Source organism: Anser anser, assembly GCF_964211835.1.
Source record: "Anser anser genome assembly, chromosome: 15".
Taxonomy (NCBI): Eukaryota; Metazoa; Chordata; class Aves; order Anseriformes; family Anatidae; genus Anser; species Anser anser.
Genome location: NC_139736.1, coordinates 12,126,856 through 12,147,367, shown reverse-complemented (window position 1 = coordinate 12,147,367; position 20,512 = coordinate 12,126,856). Strand labels below are relative to the sequence as shown.

General features: G+C 42.3%; 1 protein-coding gene across 18 annotated transcripts in view; it reads left to right on the top strand.

Annotated features, from left to right (window-relative positions):
* CLUAP1 (clusterin associated protein 1) overlaps positions 1 to 20,512 on the top strand; it is a 75,211-nt gene that overhangs the window by 2,295 nt on the left and 52,404 nt on the right. For 12 of the 18 annotated variants that reach the window (XR_014572895.1, XR_014572896.1, XM_083800946.1 and 9 more), the window contains exons 3-5: positions 573 to 657; positions 5,323 to 5,502; positions 6,520 to 6,615. Coding sequence is in view for 16 of the 18 variants with exons in the window: in XM_083800946.1 (XP_083657072.1) it covers positions 573 to 657; positions 5,323 to 5,502; positions 6,520 to 6,615 (361 nt within the window). In the remaining 2 variants the exon portion in view is untranslated. Of the gene's footprint in view, positions 1 to 172; positions 215 to 283; positions 474 to 572; positions 658 to 2,674; positions 2,803 to 5,322; positions 5,503 to 6,519; positions 6,616 to 20,512 lie in introns of those variants that run through there. The other 6 variants (XM_083800941.1, XM_083800939.1, XM_083800940.1 and 3 more) reach the window with 6 other exon arrangements.

The following is a 20,512-nucleotide window of genomic DNA, read 5'->3' as shown; positions in this document are numbered from 1 at the left end:
ATTTTGAGAGTGTGGAAACATGTATGGTAACATTTTAAAAGACAACGTGGCTCTTTTTGTTACTGCCATCAGCAGTAATCTAGCACACAACATTTTAACGTACCACCTGACAGGTTGAGAAGATGAGCTCTGTCATATGCCAGGTGTTTTAAATTGTGAAGCCACGTGTGATCGAGTTTAGTTTGATTTACAGAAGCAGCTTGTGATTTGAGTAGTAAGTTATTGCTGAGTATAAGTATTTCACAGATTTAATTAAGTCAGCTAAATTTTGCTCCTTTGCAAAACCCTGAGTGAAAAGATGTACTCTGGATCCCAAAGTAACAATTCCTGCTGGAGAAGTATCTCAAGTTTCATAGCTTTTGCAGTTTGTACACAAATGCAACGTGTAGCATTTGTGCAAGCCCTCAATGCATTCCAGGGCTTGGATCTCTGTATCTGCAGTAGGAGCTAAAGAGTTATTTTCAGTTTTATACGTGTGTTGTCTTTTTTCGTTTTGATTTTGCCTCACAAATGAAAGAGTCTCCTCAATACTGCGTATTTATTTCAGAATTGATACATGCTTCTTTCCACAGGTACGAGCCTCAGGCTGACATTCCTCCTGATGTTGAGACGGAACAGGACCGTGTTTTCTTCATTAAGGCTGTGGCTCAGTTTATGGTATGTCTGTTTATTTCACATTGAAATACGTGTTCTGTGTTAGCTTTAGTGGTTTCCCTCTTAATCCCTTATGATTTCCGTTTGATGGGTGGCTGAGTATGTACTGTACTCTGTGATGTATGTCAAATTGCAGGTCAGCTTTGTTTTCTCTCTGAAATAATAATTTAGGCTATATAATTTACTGGGGAATTCTGCTCAGGATCAAAAATACAAATTTAAAAATAGTAAGACAATGAAGAGGAAGGGAGAGAGAGGTTCATTTCAGAACTTACTACTAATAAAGCTTCAGCTATTGCAATGATATAAGCATAACTGCTTACCTGATACTGTAAGTAGCTTCATTTGAGTCATAGTAGTGAAGTCAAGTAGAAGTATTCTTCCTTGGTTCATAGGCTCTTTGGGCCTTGAGTGTTCTTTTTGGCTTGTATTTGCACAGATCCAAAACAAGTGGCGACCTTGTCCGTGACTTGGGATCCTGATGTAACAGCTGTTACAAACTTGAGCAGCCCAGGGTATGCTGTTACTGAAATCATGTAGAGTTATGTCCGTGACTTCACAGAATTGGAATCTAAACATCTAATGATAAAACAGAATTCATCTTTATCTCTTAATATTGGGGGGGGGGTGGGGGGTGGGAGTAAGAGTGAAAGATATAGCTGTAGATAGGACATTTGTGAAGCCCTTTAAATGGGTTCAGAAGAGATCCTGTCTTATTTACTACTAACTTTGGATGCCTAATTAGTTCATATGCTTGAGTAGTTATAACCTCTGATGTGCTCTATAGAATCGTACACTGGTATTCTGTCGTATGAGCCTTCTCACTGATTGGGCTGAGGCACATTTCTCTCAGAGCCAATCTTTTACCGCCTTATTCTTAACCATACTTGAATTAGGTTATCAACTTCTGTAGTCTCATGCGATAAGAACACAGTCCTTCACATCAGCCTTGTTACTTTGATGTATGTGGCATGAGCCTTTGCTGTTACGACACACCTGTGCACAACTTTAATCAGGTGGAAAAAACTTAGTGGTTAAAACTTACAGATGGGTTTGGAAACAGTGGAATTCCTTCTGCTAGAGCTAAAGATTAATTTCTCATAAAACTTCTCTGATTTTTTAAAATATATTAAAATGATATTCTAATCAGGATGACTTTTGTCTTCAGATTTGTGATGGTGTCCACCATAAGTTTCCTTGATTCTTAATTTTACGTTGTTCAGAATGTGATTCACATCTGTGCATACCAGAATGTACTTCTGAGCCCTGGAGCATCGTAAGATGAAGTGAACAGATGTATTTTGTTGGGAGGGATTTCTTCCCTCCAAACCAAGCATGTCTTGAAATGAAAATATGGAGTCATTAGTAATGTTGTTAATACATTTTCCTTTTACTACCTGATTTCACAGAAGATATCCCTAAAGATTTTGAAGAATTATTTTGTTCAGAAAATGAAATGAATTGAAATTTCTTTAATCATCCTATGCTTAGTTAATATTACAAAATAATGTGGGGATTATTGTAGTTCTACAGCATTTTCAAAATGACAAAAGCTTGTAGACATTTCCTTAATAACTCAACGTCTGTGGAACCCACAGTTATCTTGTCTAGTAGCTGGGAGCTTTATGCGTCCGTAGCCAGAGGTGAGATGTGATAGAGACAGATTTATTGTAGGGAATATCGGGATGGATTAATCACCATGAAATATATCTAGAATATTCCTTTCCTTTACCAGACAAGGAGTATAAATGTGTTTTTACTCAAACAATGCATTGCCCTGTGTTACTGGGTTTAGATACTACCAGGACTGTGCTGTTGTACAGGAAAGAATGCGAAATGCTTGGGCCAGCTGGGATAAAGACTGGGTCTGCAACTGAATGGCTAGAGCACACAGCTGGGACTTCTGGTGGTTCTTCCCTGAGCTGTTTTTGCTTTCCCATCACACAGTATTTGGCTAATTAACTGATTACAAGGACTGAAACCTGTGTCTGGTGTAGGCACAAATCCTGCTTTTGGTACTGCCTGGGCTGTGTGCTTTACAGCTGTGTCGGGGTTCCAAAAAGGCCAAATGTCAGCAGCAAGGATCGCTGCAGAAACCAACCAAGGATCTCGGGGCCCGAACTATTGCTGTCTTTGGATGCTCTATTGGTAATTTGCAGAGAGCTCTTAGGAGCACAGGAGTGTGTTAGTAGTGAGCCATGGGATAGAGGAAATAAATTGCAGGGCCTGTTGCTTTGCACAGCAAGGCCCTGTGTTTGTGGCATGTCCGTAGCTCTGTGTCCTGGTACTGCCCTCACTGCTGGAATTAATGTTTGTTGTCAGATTCGGGACCTAGTGGTTTTGTGGGGTTTGGAGGAGGGTTACGATGCGTATGACCTCATGTAATTAGGATATCCGTTTCATCTGTCCTGTCTCATAGGAATATAAATTCTTCCTGCTTGCGGTTATCTCTTATTGAATTACTGAATTGACAGATAGAAAGTTTTAACGTAACAGGAAAGATGTAGACTGCTGGGAGAAGCAAGGACAAAGGTACTGAGCCCGCCACCCTTTGGTTTAAATGGTATGGCATAGCATCCCCTCCTACACAGCACAGAGGAAAGTAAGATGGGACTGGAAAAATCCGCCAGCCACTTTAATCCCCCGGGAAGGGGACTTGCAGCACAGTGGCAGTGCCGCGGTGCCGTGCCGCTCTGTGGGTCAGGCAGGAACCTTTCGCGTTCCCGCTTCTCTGAATGTCTTTACTGAGGCTCTGCCTTGGGTCCACAATTTGGCTCCACGATAATAATGAAGCAGGTTTTAAAGTAGAGCAAATTTTCTGGCTGTTGATTCCATTCTTGCAGTAAATTTTTATTTCTTTTCTATTGCATTGTAATAATTGGATTTTCAGGATAGATGGAAGTGATTCGTGATGATACTTTAAAACTATTTGGAGTTGTTAGAAAATAGGTGACTGAATCTCGAGCTTTCCAAACATGAAGTTTGCGTGCTTGAATAGGCAGTGCAATTATGTCAATCTGAAAAATACATGTAGTTTTATGTGGTTTTCCTCTTTTTATTTCTAAGTAGCCTTTGAGTGCAAAACATTTTTTTCCTTTTACTAGACATTGATTTTTCTTTCTTGAGGTTGAATGGAACTGAAATTGGAATTCCTGTCTCTAACCATGTCCTTCATGATGTGGTGTATTAGTCTTTTTTGTGTAGTGGATGTTTAACAGATTCTGTCAATTTAATGGCATACTTCTCTTAAAATTTAATACCTACTGTTTCTACGGTTTAGTTTTTTAGATTCCTTGTACCCAAAGAGATGGAAGAACACATCTGGCTTTCTGCTTTGTGTGTCGGTTCGTTTGAGGTCACATTGGCCAAAATTTTCAAAAGCGGTTCGGGGTTTTTGTACCGTAAGCCTCATACTGCCCCTGATCAGGGTGTGCAACATCAGTAACCTGTTCTGGAAAGTGTGACTTCACTTTTACCTGTGCTCCTGCGTGCAGGAAGTGGGTGTAGAGTCACTGTGCTGCGTTGTGACTTGGTGAAGAAAGAGGCAAGATGCAAGCACCGCCCAGAAATCTGGTTGTAAAGTCATGAAGCTTGGCCGGAATCAGATGACAAAACGTTGATCAACAGCTGTTTGCTTTGTTTCCTTTGCTCCCTGAAAAGTTGGAGCTAGGTCCGTGGTTTGAGATGCAGTCCTTTCTCCCTTCCGTTTCACGTGAAACTTTCCTGCGTTGAAGTATTCGGAGAAGCCCAGTGCAGAGTGGGCAAAGCTAGTACCAACCGTTCTGGTGTTCGAGTCGTGTATCCCGAGGCTGAAGGTATTGCACTGCTAGGCATCCGTAAGAGGATGTGAAGTTAAAACTTAGCTGTATTTGTGTTTGTAGAACTAGAGGGCAAACAGTTCTTCTTTGCTTGTCTGTTTAGTCAGGCCATCAGCAAGAGTGCCTCAAGGTTTAACCTGGAGTTTGGCGTTGGCTCCTTGTGGCTGTTCATTTGTAACGTAATCTTGTTAGGAATTTCAAGAACTCCGTTTGTGTCCTTTCTGCAACAGATGTGTAGCTTCTATGATGCTCGCTTTTTCCCTTTGGTGTTTTGAATTAAAAAATGATAATGTTACAGTTTTTGATGTTTTTTTCCTTACTGGTCTGTCCGTACTTTTCAGAGATGGAAGACAAGGGAATAAAGTTGGTAATATTGTAGCAGGGAATAATTTGAGAGAAACAATAAAATATTCTGAAGGTACTGCTGAAAGAGAAGACAGTTAAATTAGGATAATTGATCTTATTCTTGTAACTCATTAAGGGTGAAATTTACCTCTCTGCAGCATCATCACAAGACCTGGGCAGCACTTACATTCCACTTAAACTTAATTTGAATTTAAGTGGTGCACAGGGTTTTTGCTGATCTTCGCACAGGGAAGAATTAATGGAGAGTTTGAGGTTTTTTTAGTCTGGTAATTATCTGCAAATGTTCTGACGTGCAGAAAGTGCACATATTTCAGAAAGATTTCTTTTAGAAACATCAGCAATACGGTGAGGCAAATTTGTTTCCAAACAGGAAGATTTATTCTCATAAAGCAGAGGATGGTGCCCCCAAAAAGAGCTTTAGAGTGAAGTGTGAAAAGGTAAAGATTTTATTCTTTGTTACATGATAAATTCTTTCTTCCCAAAGGCTACCAAGGCTCACATAAAGCTCAACACGAAGAAGCTGTACCAGGCAGATGGCTATGCAGTGAAGGAACTGCTGAAAGTCACCTCTGTGCTTTACGGTGCTATGAACACCAAGGGAGTGGAGCGCGCAGACGTGAGTGAGGAAGACAGCAGCAAATTCAAGTTTGATCTTGGCTCAAAAGTAAGGAAAACTTGTAGTTTTGTTTTGTATTAATCTGTGGAAAAAAAAAAAAAAACATTTTCTGGCTGAAACCTAAGTAGAGAATGTTCTCTAAAGGAAGTTGATATGTCTTTATCTCAGACTTTCTGTGGCTGAAGTTACACACTATGGCTTGTTTTTAATTTGTGTGTTCTTAAGCAGAAGTAGAGGCAACAGAGGCACAAAATTGGTTATCTTTGTTTTGCATTGCTATTGAAATTGCAGAGCTATTGGAGTAGGCCAGAATAAAGACTTATTTTTTCTCTCTTAATCTCATTGCAACAAGGGAGCTTCCAAACCACTGACTGATAGTTGGGTTTTGAGCCAATTTGGGTTGAGTGAAAGGGGAATCTTCCTATCATCTTAACGGACATCAAATGTTGTTCAAGCCCTTAAAATAAATGCCTTCTCTAGATATTTCATAAAAAAAAAAAAAGGCAACCAACAAAACTGTGTTAAATAAGAGGAATTCTTGTTGCTGCTTTTTTGTTACTTTTATCACCTCTTTATGTTCTGGTATCTTTAGTCTTTGATTCTATTATAGCTGTGCTATGTCAGATCTGCTAAGAAAGTACCGAGAAGAAATCATGAAAAAACACTTATCCTAGATGATCAGTATTTGCTATTTATGCACCATGCTAGTCATGTACCTTCTATTATATGCACTTTTTACTTTTGCATGTGGAAAAAGGTATTTTCCCTTTGCCCTGGGCAGCACGTGAACCAACAACCGGCAGAGTCAGTTTTGAGGAGTGTTTTTTGTTGGCCTGAGGTGTCTGGGGTTTTACTGATGTGTAAATGGAGGCTAATCTAGACCACGTTAAAGCCAAGAGACAGGCTCACTGTGATTCCGGTGGGGAACTTCAGTGCTACAGTAGAGATTCAGCCTCTGTGCTGGCCTCCCATGCATTTTTAACATAAAATGGGAAAAATCTGTGGATCTTCTGTGTGATATTGTGGATTCTCTTTTGCCATTGAGTGCTGTTGCTCTGTTTCCAGATTGCTGACTTGAAGGCAGCTAGACAGCTTGCTTCTGAAATCACCTCCAAAGGAGCAAGTCTGTATGACTTACTTGGCAAAGAAGTTGAGCTAAGGGTAAGTAAACCCTGGAGAGTGTACAAGAACTTTTGTTCGCTGGGTGCTGCGAAGGAAAAAAGGTGGAAAAAGTATGTAGCTGTTTTTAACAGCTGCATCTAAAATGAATATCCTGTTATTTGTAGGATTGGGTCAGAAAGTTTGCGTTTTCTTCCCACTCATTAACACCTGGATTGCAATGAAACTGAGAGAACAGTTTTTGGCACTTTCTCTTCAGAAGAAAACTGAAATAGTCTGTGAAGAACTATTTGGGGATATTGACTTCATGTGTATGTTTTAGCAGTGGTGATGAATGTGTTCTGAAAGATAAATGATTAATGCCTTTAGTTATCCAAGTGCAAGGCTTGTTATTTCTGTTACAGTAATTGAAAGCCCCACAAGCCTGCAGGGTACATATTCTTTAGCTTTGTTGTAAAATCACAAGCTATTGCATGAAGTCACGGAAGTGTCATCAAACACTTTGCCAATAAGTCTTTCAATATTTTCTTTAATGCTTTCATCTGTAATGCTGTAGATTATTTGTTTGCTGATAACAGACATTTAAGCGAGGGAAGCCCAGAATATCTAGTATTGTTTTTGGTAATCTTCAGATTTGTAATATCTGAGCTGTGGGAAGCGCATCCTGTAAGAGCAGTAGACTGTGTGCCTTGACAACTAATGCTCCCGGGTCCTCGTTTGATGGAGTGCGAGTGTTTCAAAGGATGGATGATGCACAGGGAAGATTACCTGTGGAGCGTTGTCTTTTCTTCTAGATACATTAGCATGGTGTACAGCTGTGTGAAAGACATTAGTATCTTAGAAGGGAGAGAGAAGTGATAACCAGTTTAATTCAACATACACAAATCTTACAAAACTGTTAATCAGTCACTTGTCATCTTGTACTTTTTGCTTAATTTGCTGGCTTTGACATTTTCACATTTTCACGTGAGTACTGCCTAACGTGTAATGCTTGCTTTAGAGCATTAAACTATTTTTTTTCTGTATGTGGCATCTCTTAGAGCTCAGCTAAAAAGTCAAGTATAGGTCAGTGTAAGTCAGCATTTTTAGAAAGTACTTAAGCATTGCTTTGAAATTGGTCATTGTTTAATCACTTTAAATCAAGGCTTTTAGGAGTCCAACTGACTTTAGAACTGGGCCTTAAAATAGGGACTTACACAAGTGCCGAGTGCTGAAAGTGTGAAATGAAAAATCAAGAGATGGGTAAGTGCTTCATCGCAGCCACTTCTCGTTGCACCCATTAAGAGACCTTCAATGGTAGTCTGTTTAAGGGTGCGATTTGTAAAAGGATAGAATTTATTATATACTGTAGAGAGCGTATGTTTCTTGTGGTGTAACGACAGAGTGCACAAGCTGGGGCTAACTGATCTTACAGAGGTACGCAGTTTGTATTTTGCAAAAAGGCTTGACAGACTGAATTTGTTATCTTTAAGAAATCCTGTCCTAGGAAAGATGACCTTTGCTTCTGTCTCATTAGCTACGAGTTTATATCTTTAAAGCACAAAATGACACTATGCCAGTGCAGTGAGTACCTCAAGAGCAACAAAGAAAATTTCTTGCTCTGTTCCTTTGCATTTGATACTGATTCCAGCCTTCTGAGTGATTTGTTAAAACTGGAGGAAAAAAAAAAAATTGGCTTGTGTGTTAAATGCCAAGTTTGGTATGTAATTGTGTACGAGTTTGAGATTTAAGCATTTAGCAAAGCAAATAATTTTCAGGTTAAAAAGCCATGAGGTTGCAATAAGCAGTTTTCTGGTGGAGTTTGTCAAGTTTGTTTGTTTTAATTATAAGCAGTTGTTTTTTTACTTCATGGCTTTGTTTTCTTTTACAAAGACTGCTAGCGTGGTGATGGTGATTACTTGGCTTTTTGTTGTTTGTTTATTTTAAATGGGGTCGCTGAGCACTTGCAACATCTTTGAAAGAGAAAGGGACAAAAGGCAGTTGTAGCCATGGCCTCTTTGGAACTGATCCACACCTGGAATATGTCTAGGGCTATGTATGGGAGCACAATGGGTATGGTCTTCCCTGAGGACTGTGTCTTCATGTCCTGTTCTGTTGAACAAATATTGTAAAATGGGTATGGGAAAAGCACTTTCACAGTGGTTGGTTTTTAAATGGGACTTATTTTTTTATGGAAAATGTATTTAATCATATAAAGAGCATATAAATTGATAGGAAGGGATGAAGAATTTGCTTTCAATTAGTAATAGAAAGTTTATGACTAGACACCTGTTGCTGCCATTTTTTACAAAATTGCAGTTTAGATACTGTAAAAATTATTTCCAGCCCATGCACCAGAAAAAGTAATCTCCTCAAAACGAGCTGAACTTAATGTGTTGTTCTGAGTAGTTTACAGATCACTTATACCAGGAAATGACCAAAGTGCTGGGCAGCTTTATTGGTTTTGGCACTGTCATGCCTCTTGTTGTCTGGAGAGACGGTGGAGGCCAGCACAGCGCCTTTGGCAGAGCTTAGAAAACATAAGGTGAAGTGAGACTAAATACAAGCGAATTCCCCTGGCTCTTGTCACTTCCATCTTTTCAGGAGTCACAAAGCAAAACCTTTACCCTCAAATTGGTACTGGGGTCACTTCAGTTTACCTCTTTGTAAAGTAGATACAGTAACTTTCTCTTCCTCTGCGAAGCTTAACTAATAATATGGGAAGTGTTGTCTTGGGCTTTTCTGACAGAATCTGCAATACGATTGTGAATGATTATAGCCGGGATTCGATTCAGGAGTGATAACCTTCCTTTTGGCAGCTACCGAGATCTTTGTGACGGAACCTGAGACCCTCGCTCTGTACTTTAGGAAGCAGATGGAAAAGGGAAATCCAGAAATAACGTGTAGGTGGGAGATAAATCTTACCGCTCCCTGAAGCTGGAATTCGGCTGAATGTGCAGCTGGGTCACTGGCTCACCGCTCCATTGTGCAGTTTGAGCCCTGTTTGGTGGTGCTGAAGGGTGTGCGCATCAATGCAGTCCATCCCAGGGCAAACCGGCCCCGTGTGCCTCAGCCACCTGTGTTGCTGGGATGCAGGATACTACCCAGAACTGCACCGCGTGCATGCATGTTTCGGTTGAGTGTAAAGGGAACTCAGTGTGGATGGCACGAACGCGAGACACCTGCAGCTTGGTGAGATGGCTTTCCCCTTTCACCTGCCGGTGCAGGCCTTGGTCAAAGATCTTGACTGGGTGCACCAGGTGATCCTGCAATCTCAGATGTGAGCACCTGAGTGTGTGTGGTGTAAGACAGTTGATGTGCTGCCCGGCACTGCCCAGCTTGAGGGCTTTTGTGTGCCTCCAACTCCCGGCAGCAGCAGCTCCAGCCTCGCTGCAGGCTATCCCAGCTGGGGGAGCGGAATCCTCAGGGCTGCGGGGTTTTCCTACACAAAGTTTATGGCAGGGAGGGAGGATGTCTCGGGGGGAAAAAGAGGGATGTATGGTAACCTTTAGAAGATTTCATCATCCTAATTTTTCCTCCCAAATATTTTAAAATAATTGGGTTACATGAGCTCACTTGAGTATGAAATGAACTCATCGAGTGAGAGGCAGAGAGCCAAATGCTGCTGTTTTCTACCATTGCCATTAAGTCTGATAATGCCTATGGAAGTCAGTGGAGTTATTTCCAAACAGCCAGTGTGGAGGGCAGTAAGGAATTGCCCGTCATCATTTCACACCATCTCCCTGGATTCTTCACAGACTCGGTGAGGTGCTCTGAAGCTGACGGGGTGGCATCCTGTGCCTGCCCTTCCCACCCCGTTCCAGGTGGGCAGGAGAAGTGCTGGGAATTCTGCCTTCATGTGGAGACCTAGAGCTTTGTCTGTACATATCAAATTAGCTGCCATTAATCTAAGGTTACTTTTAGTATTTTTTTTAATGTGTTGGTTATTGATTTCCATTGCTTATTTTCTTTTGACATTGCATGGCTAAGTAACGCACACAATAAATTGCACTGGAGGAGAGACTGCGCTATTGAAGGGCAGTAGGAGAGCAGTATGGTTTATTTGTTAATTACGTTTTATGTCCTGAAACCTGTTGCATATATTAAAATGCATCGACAGTTCTGATATTGTTTTAATGAATTTGAGAACATGGTTGTTTTATTTTCCCCGAACTCCCTCCCCCTTCCCTTCCAATTCATCCTTCTCCAAATATCCAATTGGAGGATCTTGCTACCGAGGCTTAGTTAAGCTGAGGATCTTGTTTCTATCCTAAGCAAAGACTGCTTCATTTTCTTGTAACTGTAAAAGAAATGCCAGCGTTTGTCATTAATGGGTTGAATAGATCTGTTTTCATTGTCTAAGCACCTTTTGGGGAAAGATCACTGGGAAAAGTGAAGTAAAACTCGTTTTTATTTCCTGTAGAAATGTTGACTATAATTTGTGTCACAACCTTTATTTTCTTTATTGGAGCTCTTGCGCATAATTTGTATAGAAGCTATGTAGAAAATCCTTATGCATAAGATAAACCTTATTGATCCAAGTCATGGGTCACTTTCGTAAATTACTTTCTGAATGAAAACAAATTTCAGCCAGAGAAAGGAAGGGTTTATTAAGGGAAAATTTATATCGGATGTGTTGTAGGTACGTATTGATGTAAATGCATCTGTATTAATTTGGTAGAGTATTTGTGTTCATGGAAATGTGGTACTGTGCCTTTGTAATGCCTTTATAAATCCATGATTTCCTCATTGAATTTCTGATATATTTGTAAACTGCTTTTAGAATTAATCTATAATGTTCAAACAACAAAAAAAACCCACAACCAATAAACATCACTCAAACATTTGATTTAAGAATACCGGAGGAAGCAAAACCTACAGGTACTTATTTGCTTAATTCAGACTAGGGTGCTGTTGGTAATTCTTTTGGTCAGAATCTTAACTAAAAGCTATGCTTATCTCATCACATGAAAATCACAAATGTCATTTTTGGTTTAAATAAGAAATCAGATTTTATATTGGAGCAGAACGGGAAGGCATTTCCCGATAAACAGCCCTACAGCAGCAGAAAGCTAAAATGTGAGGAGAAGCCGCTGGGTTCCAGCCCTGCAGACGGGTCAGGAGATTTCCTTTCCTGCTCTCCCACCTCGTGCATTGGGCTGCGGGGCGCGAGGTGTGGGTGGGGAAAAGTGCAGGTGCTGCCTTTGCCCTGTTGCAGCTGGGGGACACCGGTGCTGGCAGGTCACTGCCGGGGGCGGAACTTGGCACAGTTCAGCGCTAAGGGGGAGAGAGACGGAAAGCTGGACTTCATCAGGGGATCTTTGGAGTTCGGTGCTGGAGTGCACTGAAGCTGCTGGGATGCCGTGCTTCAAGAACAGCTGTTGGTGAGCACAGCATAGGTTGGTGTCCTGTGGCAGCGCGCTGGGGGAGGGACAGGCTTCTTGTTTTAAAGTGGATTTAGCCCTTGTATTTGTGGATAGTTTGCAGTTTCCAGTCTTACTGGTCCAAGTATAAAAATTGGAAAGTTGGAGTCTGTAGAGTCTGTTTTTAAATATGCTGGTTCCTAGCGCTCAGTAATTGTTTCTTCATGCGTGGAATCTTGATATATGTTAGGACTGTAGCAGAGCTGATGAATGAGTTCTGGTGCAACACAGTGAGTTCCCCAGCTGAAAAGCAAATTCTGTGTACGGAGATGCATGTATTTATCTTCATTGTCTCCTTTACTGCCAGTGGGACTTCCTCTGCATTGCATGACTATGTGGCCTTAATTTTCAGAGTATTTATATCCAGCTTTGGAAGAGTAACTAGACGCTGAGTTCTCGCTTCCTAGCACTCCCTTCCTGCCCCCCCCCCCCTCAGATGAGGAAATGTGGGGGTTGATTAGAGTTTGGGATAGGGATGGAGAGATATGATTTATATTTCTCCCTCTCTCCATCCCTCTTTCTCTCTCTCTCTCTCTCTGCATACACTGTTTTCTATGCTTACGAGGACCAAAAGAAGTAGAAGTTGAAACTACCGGTGCTGTGATCAAGCTTGTCAAGCCCCAAATCAAGAAAAGCACCAGAGTAATTAATGTTGGTGCTCAGGCGAAATGCAGCGCCACTTCATTGTGCATTCAGTTCAGTTTTCACGTGGGTCGGCTGACCCTGGACCTACACAGCTAACTGCTATGGTCTTGTAAATGGCCCAGAGACCTTAGAAAAGCCAGTGGTCCCCTGTGTCATGTAACAGCTGGTTACTGACAGGTTGTTCGTGGGGAAGATGGCAAGACGAGTCTTTACTGGGTGGGAGGGCTGATGAGGTGACCCAAAAGATTCTTTAGCATAAAGCAGTAACGACTTTCAAGGTCAATTGTGATCAATTGAGGAAGGATGCTCCTGAGTTGTCATACGTTGAACATCCAAAAGGAAAAATTCACGGCTATTTATAACACTTGGGCGAAGCTGACTGTCTCTGAGAGGCTGCCACTTTGCATCTGCCAGAGGTCCCGTGGACATGTTAGCAGGAGCCTGTCAAGTAGCTGCCTTGCTTAGGCTTGCTGGCTTATTAGACGCAGTAAGATAATGAAGCAAAAAAATTCCAAAATAAAACTGCCTCTGCGCTGGTGGCAGGCGTAAAGATTTCTGACCTTCTCAAGGTTGTTTTCATTTTATTTACCTCTTAATTAACTCCAAGCCATGTAAAACTGAAGAAAGGTGAAAATAATCTCTCTTCTGATGTACTTTGCTTGTGCTGAAGATGGGCGGCACCCTGGGTCAGTATTCTCACGTTCCTCTTGGCTCTTACTCAATCTGCGACCTTGAACAAACCATTTAGTCCCTGTGTATTCTCTTGCGTAAATAAAGTAATTTCTGTAATTTTGTAGATCAGAGCTTTTAACAGCCAGATAGTGTTTCCAAGTCTGCGGAAGATGAATTTTGAAGTACAGGGTGTTGGTACGAGTGTTACTCTTATGTATGCACACAGTATAAGCTTATCCCAAAATTGATGGAAGCCATTGAGAATCTCTTTGCTGACTTCAGTTTGTGACATGCTTGAATTAAACTCTCAGGAGAGCCAAAGGCATTTAGATCCAGCTGCGGAACTGAAATGGCATTAGTTACAACATAAAGAGATGCCTCTGAAGACATTTAACTGGATCTCTTCATTCCCTGCTTCTTGATTTAAGATTCCCTCTCCCCTGCTTCCCCCTGCTCATTCTGTTGCAGTTTGCTGACTGCCCCTCTCCGTCGAGGGAGAGGTGGGTCGGTTTGGAGTGAGAGCTGCGTTCTTGAAAGGTAACTACAAGAAATTATTTTACCTGTAACGTTGGAAACGTTTTCCATCTGCCAAATGTTAGTTCTGGGTGCTAGATACTGCCTAGGGGAGGCTGATAAACTAATTTCTCTCTTTCCCGTGCCTTGGCTACAAAGTTGTCACGCACATCACAGGGGTAAAAGTGATTTCTAGTGGGAACTTGTAATTCGAAGTTCCCAGAACTCCAGAGAATTACCTAGTTTGCTTCAAATTCTTTGAGCTGTGCTGCTTCAAACCAAAACCTAACTTACCAGTTTTGAAGAAGAGGGATTATTGCAAGGTGGGAAGACAAAATTAAACCTCAAAATTGTGAGAAGTTGAATCAATACTGTCCTATACTTTGGATTGCTTTAACCATAGGCATGGTTATATGTTCACGTGACAAATGATTTTCTGGTGAGCTTTGCTTTGGCTTGGAGACATAGCATCATCTATAAACTGGTAGGGGGTGCGTTTCCCTTTGCAGTTTGGGGCCAGTTGTTTCAGTGCAGTGATGATTTTGTCAACCAGCTGGAAGACTTGCATGCTTGTAGCTCAGTTCTAGACTGTTTTGAAAAGCCATTCTAGCTTAGCTGGGAAGCAAATCACATCCAAACCATCTTCTGTATGTCACAGCACTTGTCAAAAACTGCATGACTCTGCAAGAAGGTTCGCTTAATAATTGGGCTACATCAGAAACGCTGCGTTCTGAATATCTGGTGAGGCTTCAGTTGCTCATTATTCCTAACCTTCCTTCATTAGAGACAAAGTATAGCCATGTCAAAATTTTAATTACATCAGAGGAAAATGTGCTGACTTAAATTGCCTTTGTTTCTGCCGAAGAGCCGCCCCGTATTTCTGTCACTGGAGCACACTAGCCACTCCACTTCTTGCTGGTTAAGCTTTGTTGGGAATGGAAACCCAAGCTGCGTGGCAATGTCTACGGAATCGAGGGCTCGATGCGAGTTTAAAAGTTTAAACTGTCTCTCGGGTGGTATTGCTGCATACCCAATGCCTGTTCCTGCTTTTACTGCAGCTTTGCATGGTGTCATAGCACGTTTTTGAGGTCTGAAAGATGCTGCTGAACAAAACACTCTTTTTGTTGATGCTTCTTTTTCGTTCTGAGGAAATCATAACCCTTCTTGAAGCTTTCCTTTTATTTTTATCGAGTAGGGAAAGGAAATACTTTTAAAAACATTTGTTACAGAAGGATGTGGATAAAAGGAGATATTGAAGTAACTTCTGGCCTGAGCAGGTGCCTTGCCTTTTTGATGACCCTGCTGTTTTTTCCTTTAAAAAACAAAAAGCATGCTTCCAACTGTCCGTGCTGGCCAAGGCCAATTTCATCTGTTTGTAATAGGAAATCCACTCACAAACACAGCTTCTGCTGTGCTGGCAGACATACGTTCGTTGTCTTCTTGCCAGACTGGAAGAGACATCACAAGCTGCCGCCTGGATCAGGACCCCCGGTCCAAGCAGCACCCTGCAGCCCTGTGGACTAATCCAAACTTTACCAATGCAATGTGCCGTGAAACCCGTCGAGTATTAAATTAAAGGTGAGGGTTTGAAGGATGCAGGAAGACAGCAGTAAGCACGTGCTGGGGTTTGTGAGCGGAAGGTAATTCAGTGGAAACAGCTCTTGAGCTAGAAGACCCGCGGACCACCTGGAGGTCGGTGTGGGGAGGGGAGAGCAGCGTAACTACATGCCTGTCAGGAAGCTTTACAATTCTCCTTCTTGCCTCACAGTTCAGCAGTCTGGATGCTAATGTTTGCAAGGGGTTTCTTCTGTCATAAAACATATGTTCAGATTACATCTTATCTGGCTAGGCAGGCTGCCTGATTCTTTTTGGTCTGCAGAAAATTATGCTTTCCAGCTGGTTCTTTAGCTCAGATCCCCTTCTCGTGCCATGTTTTTTAAACATTGCAATAGCTACTGGGGCTTCGGACAGTAGCTTTGGTTGAGGGCTCTGCATTGCTGAGTAGGCAGATGTCTCTGTGGATTTACTTTGTGGACTGCTGAGATGAGCATACAAGACAGCAGCTTCCTGGGAGCCTGGAAGCAGCAAAAATCTCGATGAACTTGAGCTTTAATCTCCTGAGGAAGAAAGTAGGCTGTTAGAAAGAAGTATCAGGTTCCTTCAGAAGGTCTTGATTATTATAGAATCATAGAATATCCCAAGTGGGAAGGGACCCGTAAGGATCATCGAGTCCAACTCCTGGCACTGCACAGGTCTGCCCAAAAGCTTAGACCATGTGCACTTAGTCACAGTCCAGTCTCTTCTTAAATTCAGGCAGGCTTGGTGCAGTGACTGCTTCACTGGGGAGCCTGTTCCAGTGTGCGACCACCCTCTCGGTGAAGAACCTCTTCCTGATGTCCAGCCTAAACTTCCCCCGCCTCAGCTTAACACCGTTCCCATGGGTCCTATCGCTGGTGTTTACGGAGAATAGGTTCCCTGCCCCTCCACTCCCCCTCGCGAGGAAGTTGTAGACTGCGATGAGGTCCCCCCTCAGCCTCCTCTTCTCCAGGCTGAACAGGCCCAGTGACCTCAGCCACTCCTCATATGTCTTCGCCTCTAGTCCCTTCACCATCTTTGTCGCCCTCCTCTGGACACTCTCCAACAGTTTCATGTCCTTTTTGCACTGCGGTGCCCAGCACTGCACACAGTGCTCGAGGTGAGGCCGCACCAGCGCAGAGCAGAGCGGGACAATCACTTCCCTCGACCGACTAGCGATGCCGTGCTTGATGCACCCCAGGATACTGTTGGCCCTCCTGGCTGCCAGGGCACACTGCTGGCTCATATTCAACTTGCTGTCAACCACAGCCCCCAGATCCCTCTCTGTGGGGCTGCTCTCCAGCGTCTCGTTGCCCAGTCTGTACGTATAGCCAGGGTTGCCCTGTCCCAGGTGCAGGACCCAGCACTTGCTCTTGTTAAACTTCATGCGGTTGGTGATCGCCCAGCTCTCCAATCTGTCCAGATCTCTCTGCAAGGCCTTTCCATCCTCAGCAGAGTCTACAACTCCTCCAAGTTTGGTGGTGTTGGCAAATTTGCTCAAAACACATTCTAGTCCTGATTATTTTTAATTTCCATCCTGTACCTTCCTGTTCATGTGTAACTGTGCCTAATAATCCATTCCATTTTGGCCAAATGTGATCACGGTGTATGTTAATTAGTTTCCTGAATGGTAAACTCTCCAAAAGTAGAGTTTTATTACCTGCATGGACAGCTGTAGTTACAAAAACCCTGTTTGCAGTGAGTATGGGATGTAATGCTTCCTGGAGTAAGACTGAAGGCAGCAGAGAGTGGCAGTGAGGAGGTAACTCGCATGTGCTCCTGAGAGAGGAGCAAAGATTTAATCCGTGGTCAAAAAATGTTATGTGCAAAATCTACTGTGGTAGAGAAAAGCTTTTGTGTCCAGTCCTTAAGACAAAAAAAGAAAAGATCTAGAAACCTCCGTTAGACCTCTGCACATCAGTAACATCAGTATATACATATAATATACAACAGTTATCATGAGTGACCTGTATGCTAGTTGTGCACCCCTTACTGCACTTCAGAAGATATGTGCATCCATTTATCACACACATCAGGCATGCAGGAAGCTGGCTTAGCTGGTTTTGATTCAGCATGTTGGAAAACAATAGCTAGTTGGAAATTCTTCACTGGGCATGTTTGTAGACTGTTTTTTGCATTAGTGGCTTTTCATTTTTAACCAAATATAAAACTCCTAGAGGGAAAAATCCTTAGTAAAGGAAGCGGTGGGGGGCTTTTGCAGGAATGGCAGCAACTTCCTGGCCCCACGTTGCGTGCACAGTAGGTACATTTGGCTTTTTTGCATGCTGACATTACTTTGTGGCCAGGCAGCCTGTGAATTTAGGATGACTTTAAGTGTTCCTTGTTATCACTGCAGCACCCAGGGAAACAAATCAACAGGAGCATAGTGCAGTGGGAACGACCTGCCTTGCTCAGTGGCATCACTCCTGCATGTCAGCGTATTTGCTCAGCAAGACAACGCGAAGTAGCACAGGTACACTCAAAATTCACCACCTTAGTTCTGTTTGCAGGAACTTCCTGTGCAAAGTGCCAGCATCGCCGCTGTACTCAGAGTCCGCTGACTTTAATAGAAGCTCTTCAGGTTGTGGTAGAAGGCTGAGAAATTGTACAGCTATTTCCCACTCTAGGTCTGAAATGCAAGCCAAATGAGCCACGCTGCAGCTGAGTCCATGTAAGTGCTTCTAGATTTCACAATGGGCTCACAACATTGCCCTTCATGTAAGGGTTGTGAATCAGATTATAACACCTCTTGCATAATGAAAAGCTAAAATGTACCTTGGAAGTGCTGCTGCTGGTTTCTGCTAAGGCCACGATCCCATGTACTTTCAGAAGATGCTGGGAGCTGTATCTTGACCCTCTGCCAGTAATTGCTCTGTGGAGCCCATATGACACTTGACAACAAACCAGTTCCTTCTGTAGTGTTTGCTACTGCATCTTGTGCTTTGGGAGAGTTTTGTATTTTTTTTTCTTGACAATTTTAGTTGACTGCATGGAATATTTCTTATAATTGATGTGTAAGTGGGCTGAAGTCCAAACTTACAGGAGCTTTTATCTGGCTTTTATTTTACTTTTTATTCAGGAAGATTACAAAGCCATACTGTGTTGGTTTTTTTTGTTTTGCTTTTTAACTTGCAGTGCAGGTGCCCAAATCTAGCCATCTAAGCCCATTTTGGATGGCTGAAGTTGACCAAGACATCTGAAAATGGCTGGCAAATATAATACAGGACTTAGGGCGTACCTGGAAGATGAGTGACATCTTTGTTCAGGCACTGGAGTCCCCTGCATGTTAGCATTTATTTCAGAGATCCTGTATATACCTGAAGGGGAACTTTGCTTTGAATAAAAGATAAGTATTCCCTAATGGTCTTAGAGATCCATGTTTTTCCACATCCAGGAAGTTTGTCCGTAGAGCTTTGTGGAACAGGTCTTCAGGAAAGGCAGGTCCTGCGCTGCTTTTCTGCATTTTATATTTCAAACAGCGTTTGTACGTTAGCTGGGTATTTGGCAGTGAAGCTGAAAGAGGGTTTGATAAAATTACTGTCCCTGTATTTGTATCCTAAAGGATGCTTTTTTGATGAGTGCTGCAGAACTCCTGGTGCAATGAACGAGTTGCTTCCTTGTCCTTTGGCAGAAAGAAGCTTTACTGTGACACTAAACTGAGTGTTGTGACTATAATGACAGTTTGTGGTCCCGTGCTAGGCAGACATCTCCAATAGGAGCCAAAAGGTGGCTGCTGGGGTAGATGACCAGAACCGCAGCTTGTTGCAGCTTCTGGAGGGCCAGCTGCTGGTGTGGTTTCCGTCGACAGAACCTCAGGCATCTGCTGTGGCCTTCTCCTTTGCTGGTTTTTGAGCCAGGGGACCGTCACTCAGCAGCAGTGCACACGTGAGACTAGTAATTTCTTTAGACAGATGGAGTTTTGAAGGCTTTAAGCTCAGTGTTACTTCCTGAAACGACGGCAGTACAGTTTTGCTCTAAGGAAATTTATCTTCACTTTTGATGCCAAAACTGGTGCGACTTGGGTGGAGCTGGCTTCGCTGTTAGCCTTCTGCATCCTGCGGGGATTGTTCTGTCAGGCTGCGCTCTGTTCTGCTTGATTGGGCAGTCAGCTGGCCTTTGATTGGAGATCTTTCTAACTTTGTAATGAAATTCTCATTTCCAAAGAAAACAAAATTTTTGAGTCTAAACCAGCCAACTAATTTGATAGTACATTCAGTTGGCTTTGTCCAAAGTGAGATGCAACACTTGCAGAAGTAACATCTCAGCCTTTCTGTGCAGCACCAAATACTGGCTGAACCGGAGTGGGTTCAATGCCAGCAAATGGTGTCTCTTGTGTACTTTTGTGTGTTTTCTTTAATAATTGTCAGCTTTCGTTCATCAAAAATGATTTTACACTTGGCTTCCCTGATTTTTAATTAGTATTTATCATGTAAAAGTATAGCCAGGGAGCTCTTTGAACACCTTGAACAGGAAGCACTGGTAAGTGGTAAACAATCAGCTTGTTCATGAACACCTCTCTGTTTTTGTATATGTTTGTCGTCTTAAGTTGTAATTACTCGGCATAGTCCTAAATTGTTCAGCTTCTTCCCTCCTCTTGCCTTCATAATTTTTTCTATATTTTTCACCTCTCCTGAGAGCTCTGTTTTTAATGGTTAATTTAAAGGAAGCCTCTTGTGTATTATAATGTGCATTCTGATTAGTACACCTAATTGCGAAGAGTACATTACTTCAAAAGAAAATGAAGAAAGACACATTTTGCAGCTTGGTTTCATTTGCACACTTTTTTTGAGCGCATGGAATTGTGAGTACAGCCAGTAGCAATGTAATACCTGGTATTTGGGCAAATTCAGAATATTGGTTTGCCTTCAGATGTACAGCCTGTTTGTAGCCACAGATTTAAGCACAAACAGGCAGCTTTTGTGCCAAGTCAGGTTTTAAAAATCTCAGTTGTCATCTTACTGCGTATTTTATACCGGGGAAGAAATGCTATTGATGACAAGTTGGGCTGGCAGGAAAATATGGTTTATTTGCTTGTGTGGGGAGTCAGAGATTGTCAAAGTGGTCGTGTGAACTTAAATTCATTTTCTTTCATTTGCTAATGGCTTAATAATGTTTAAATTAGTCAACTCTGG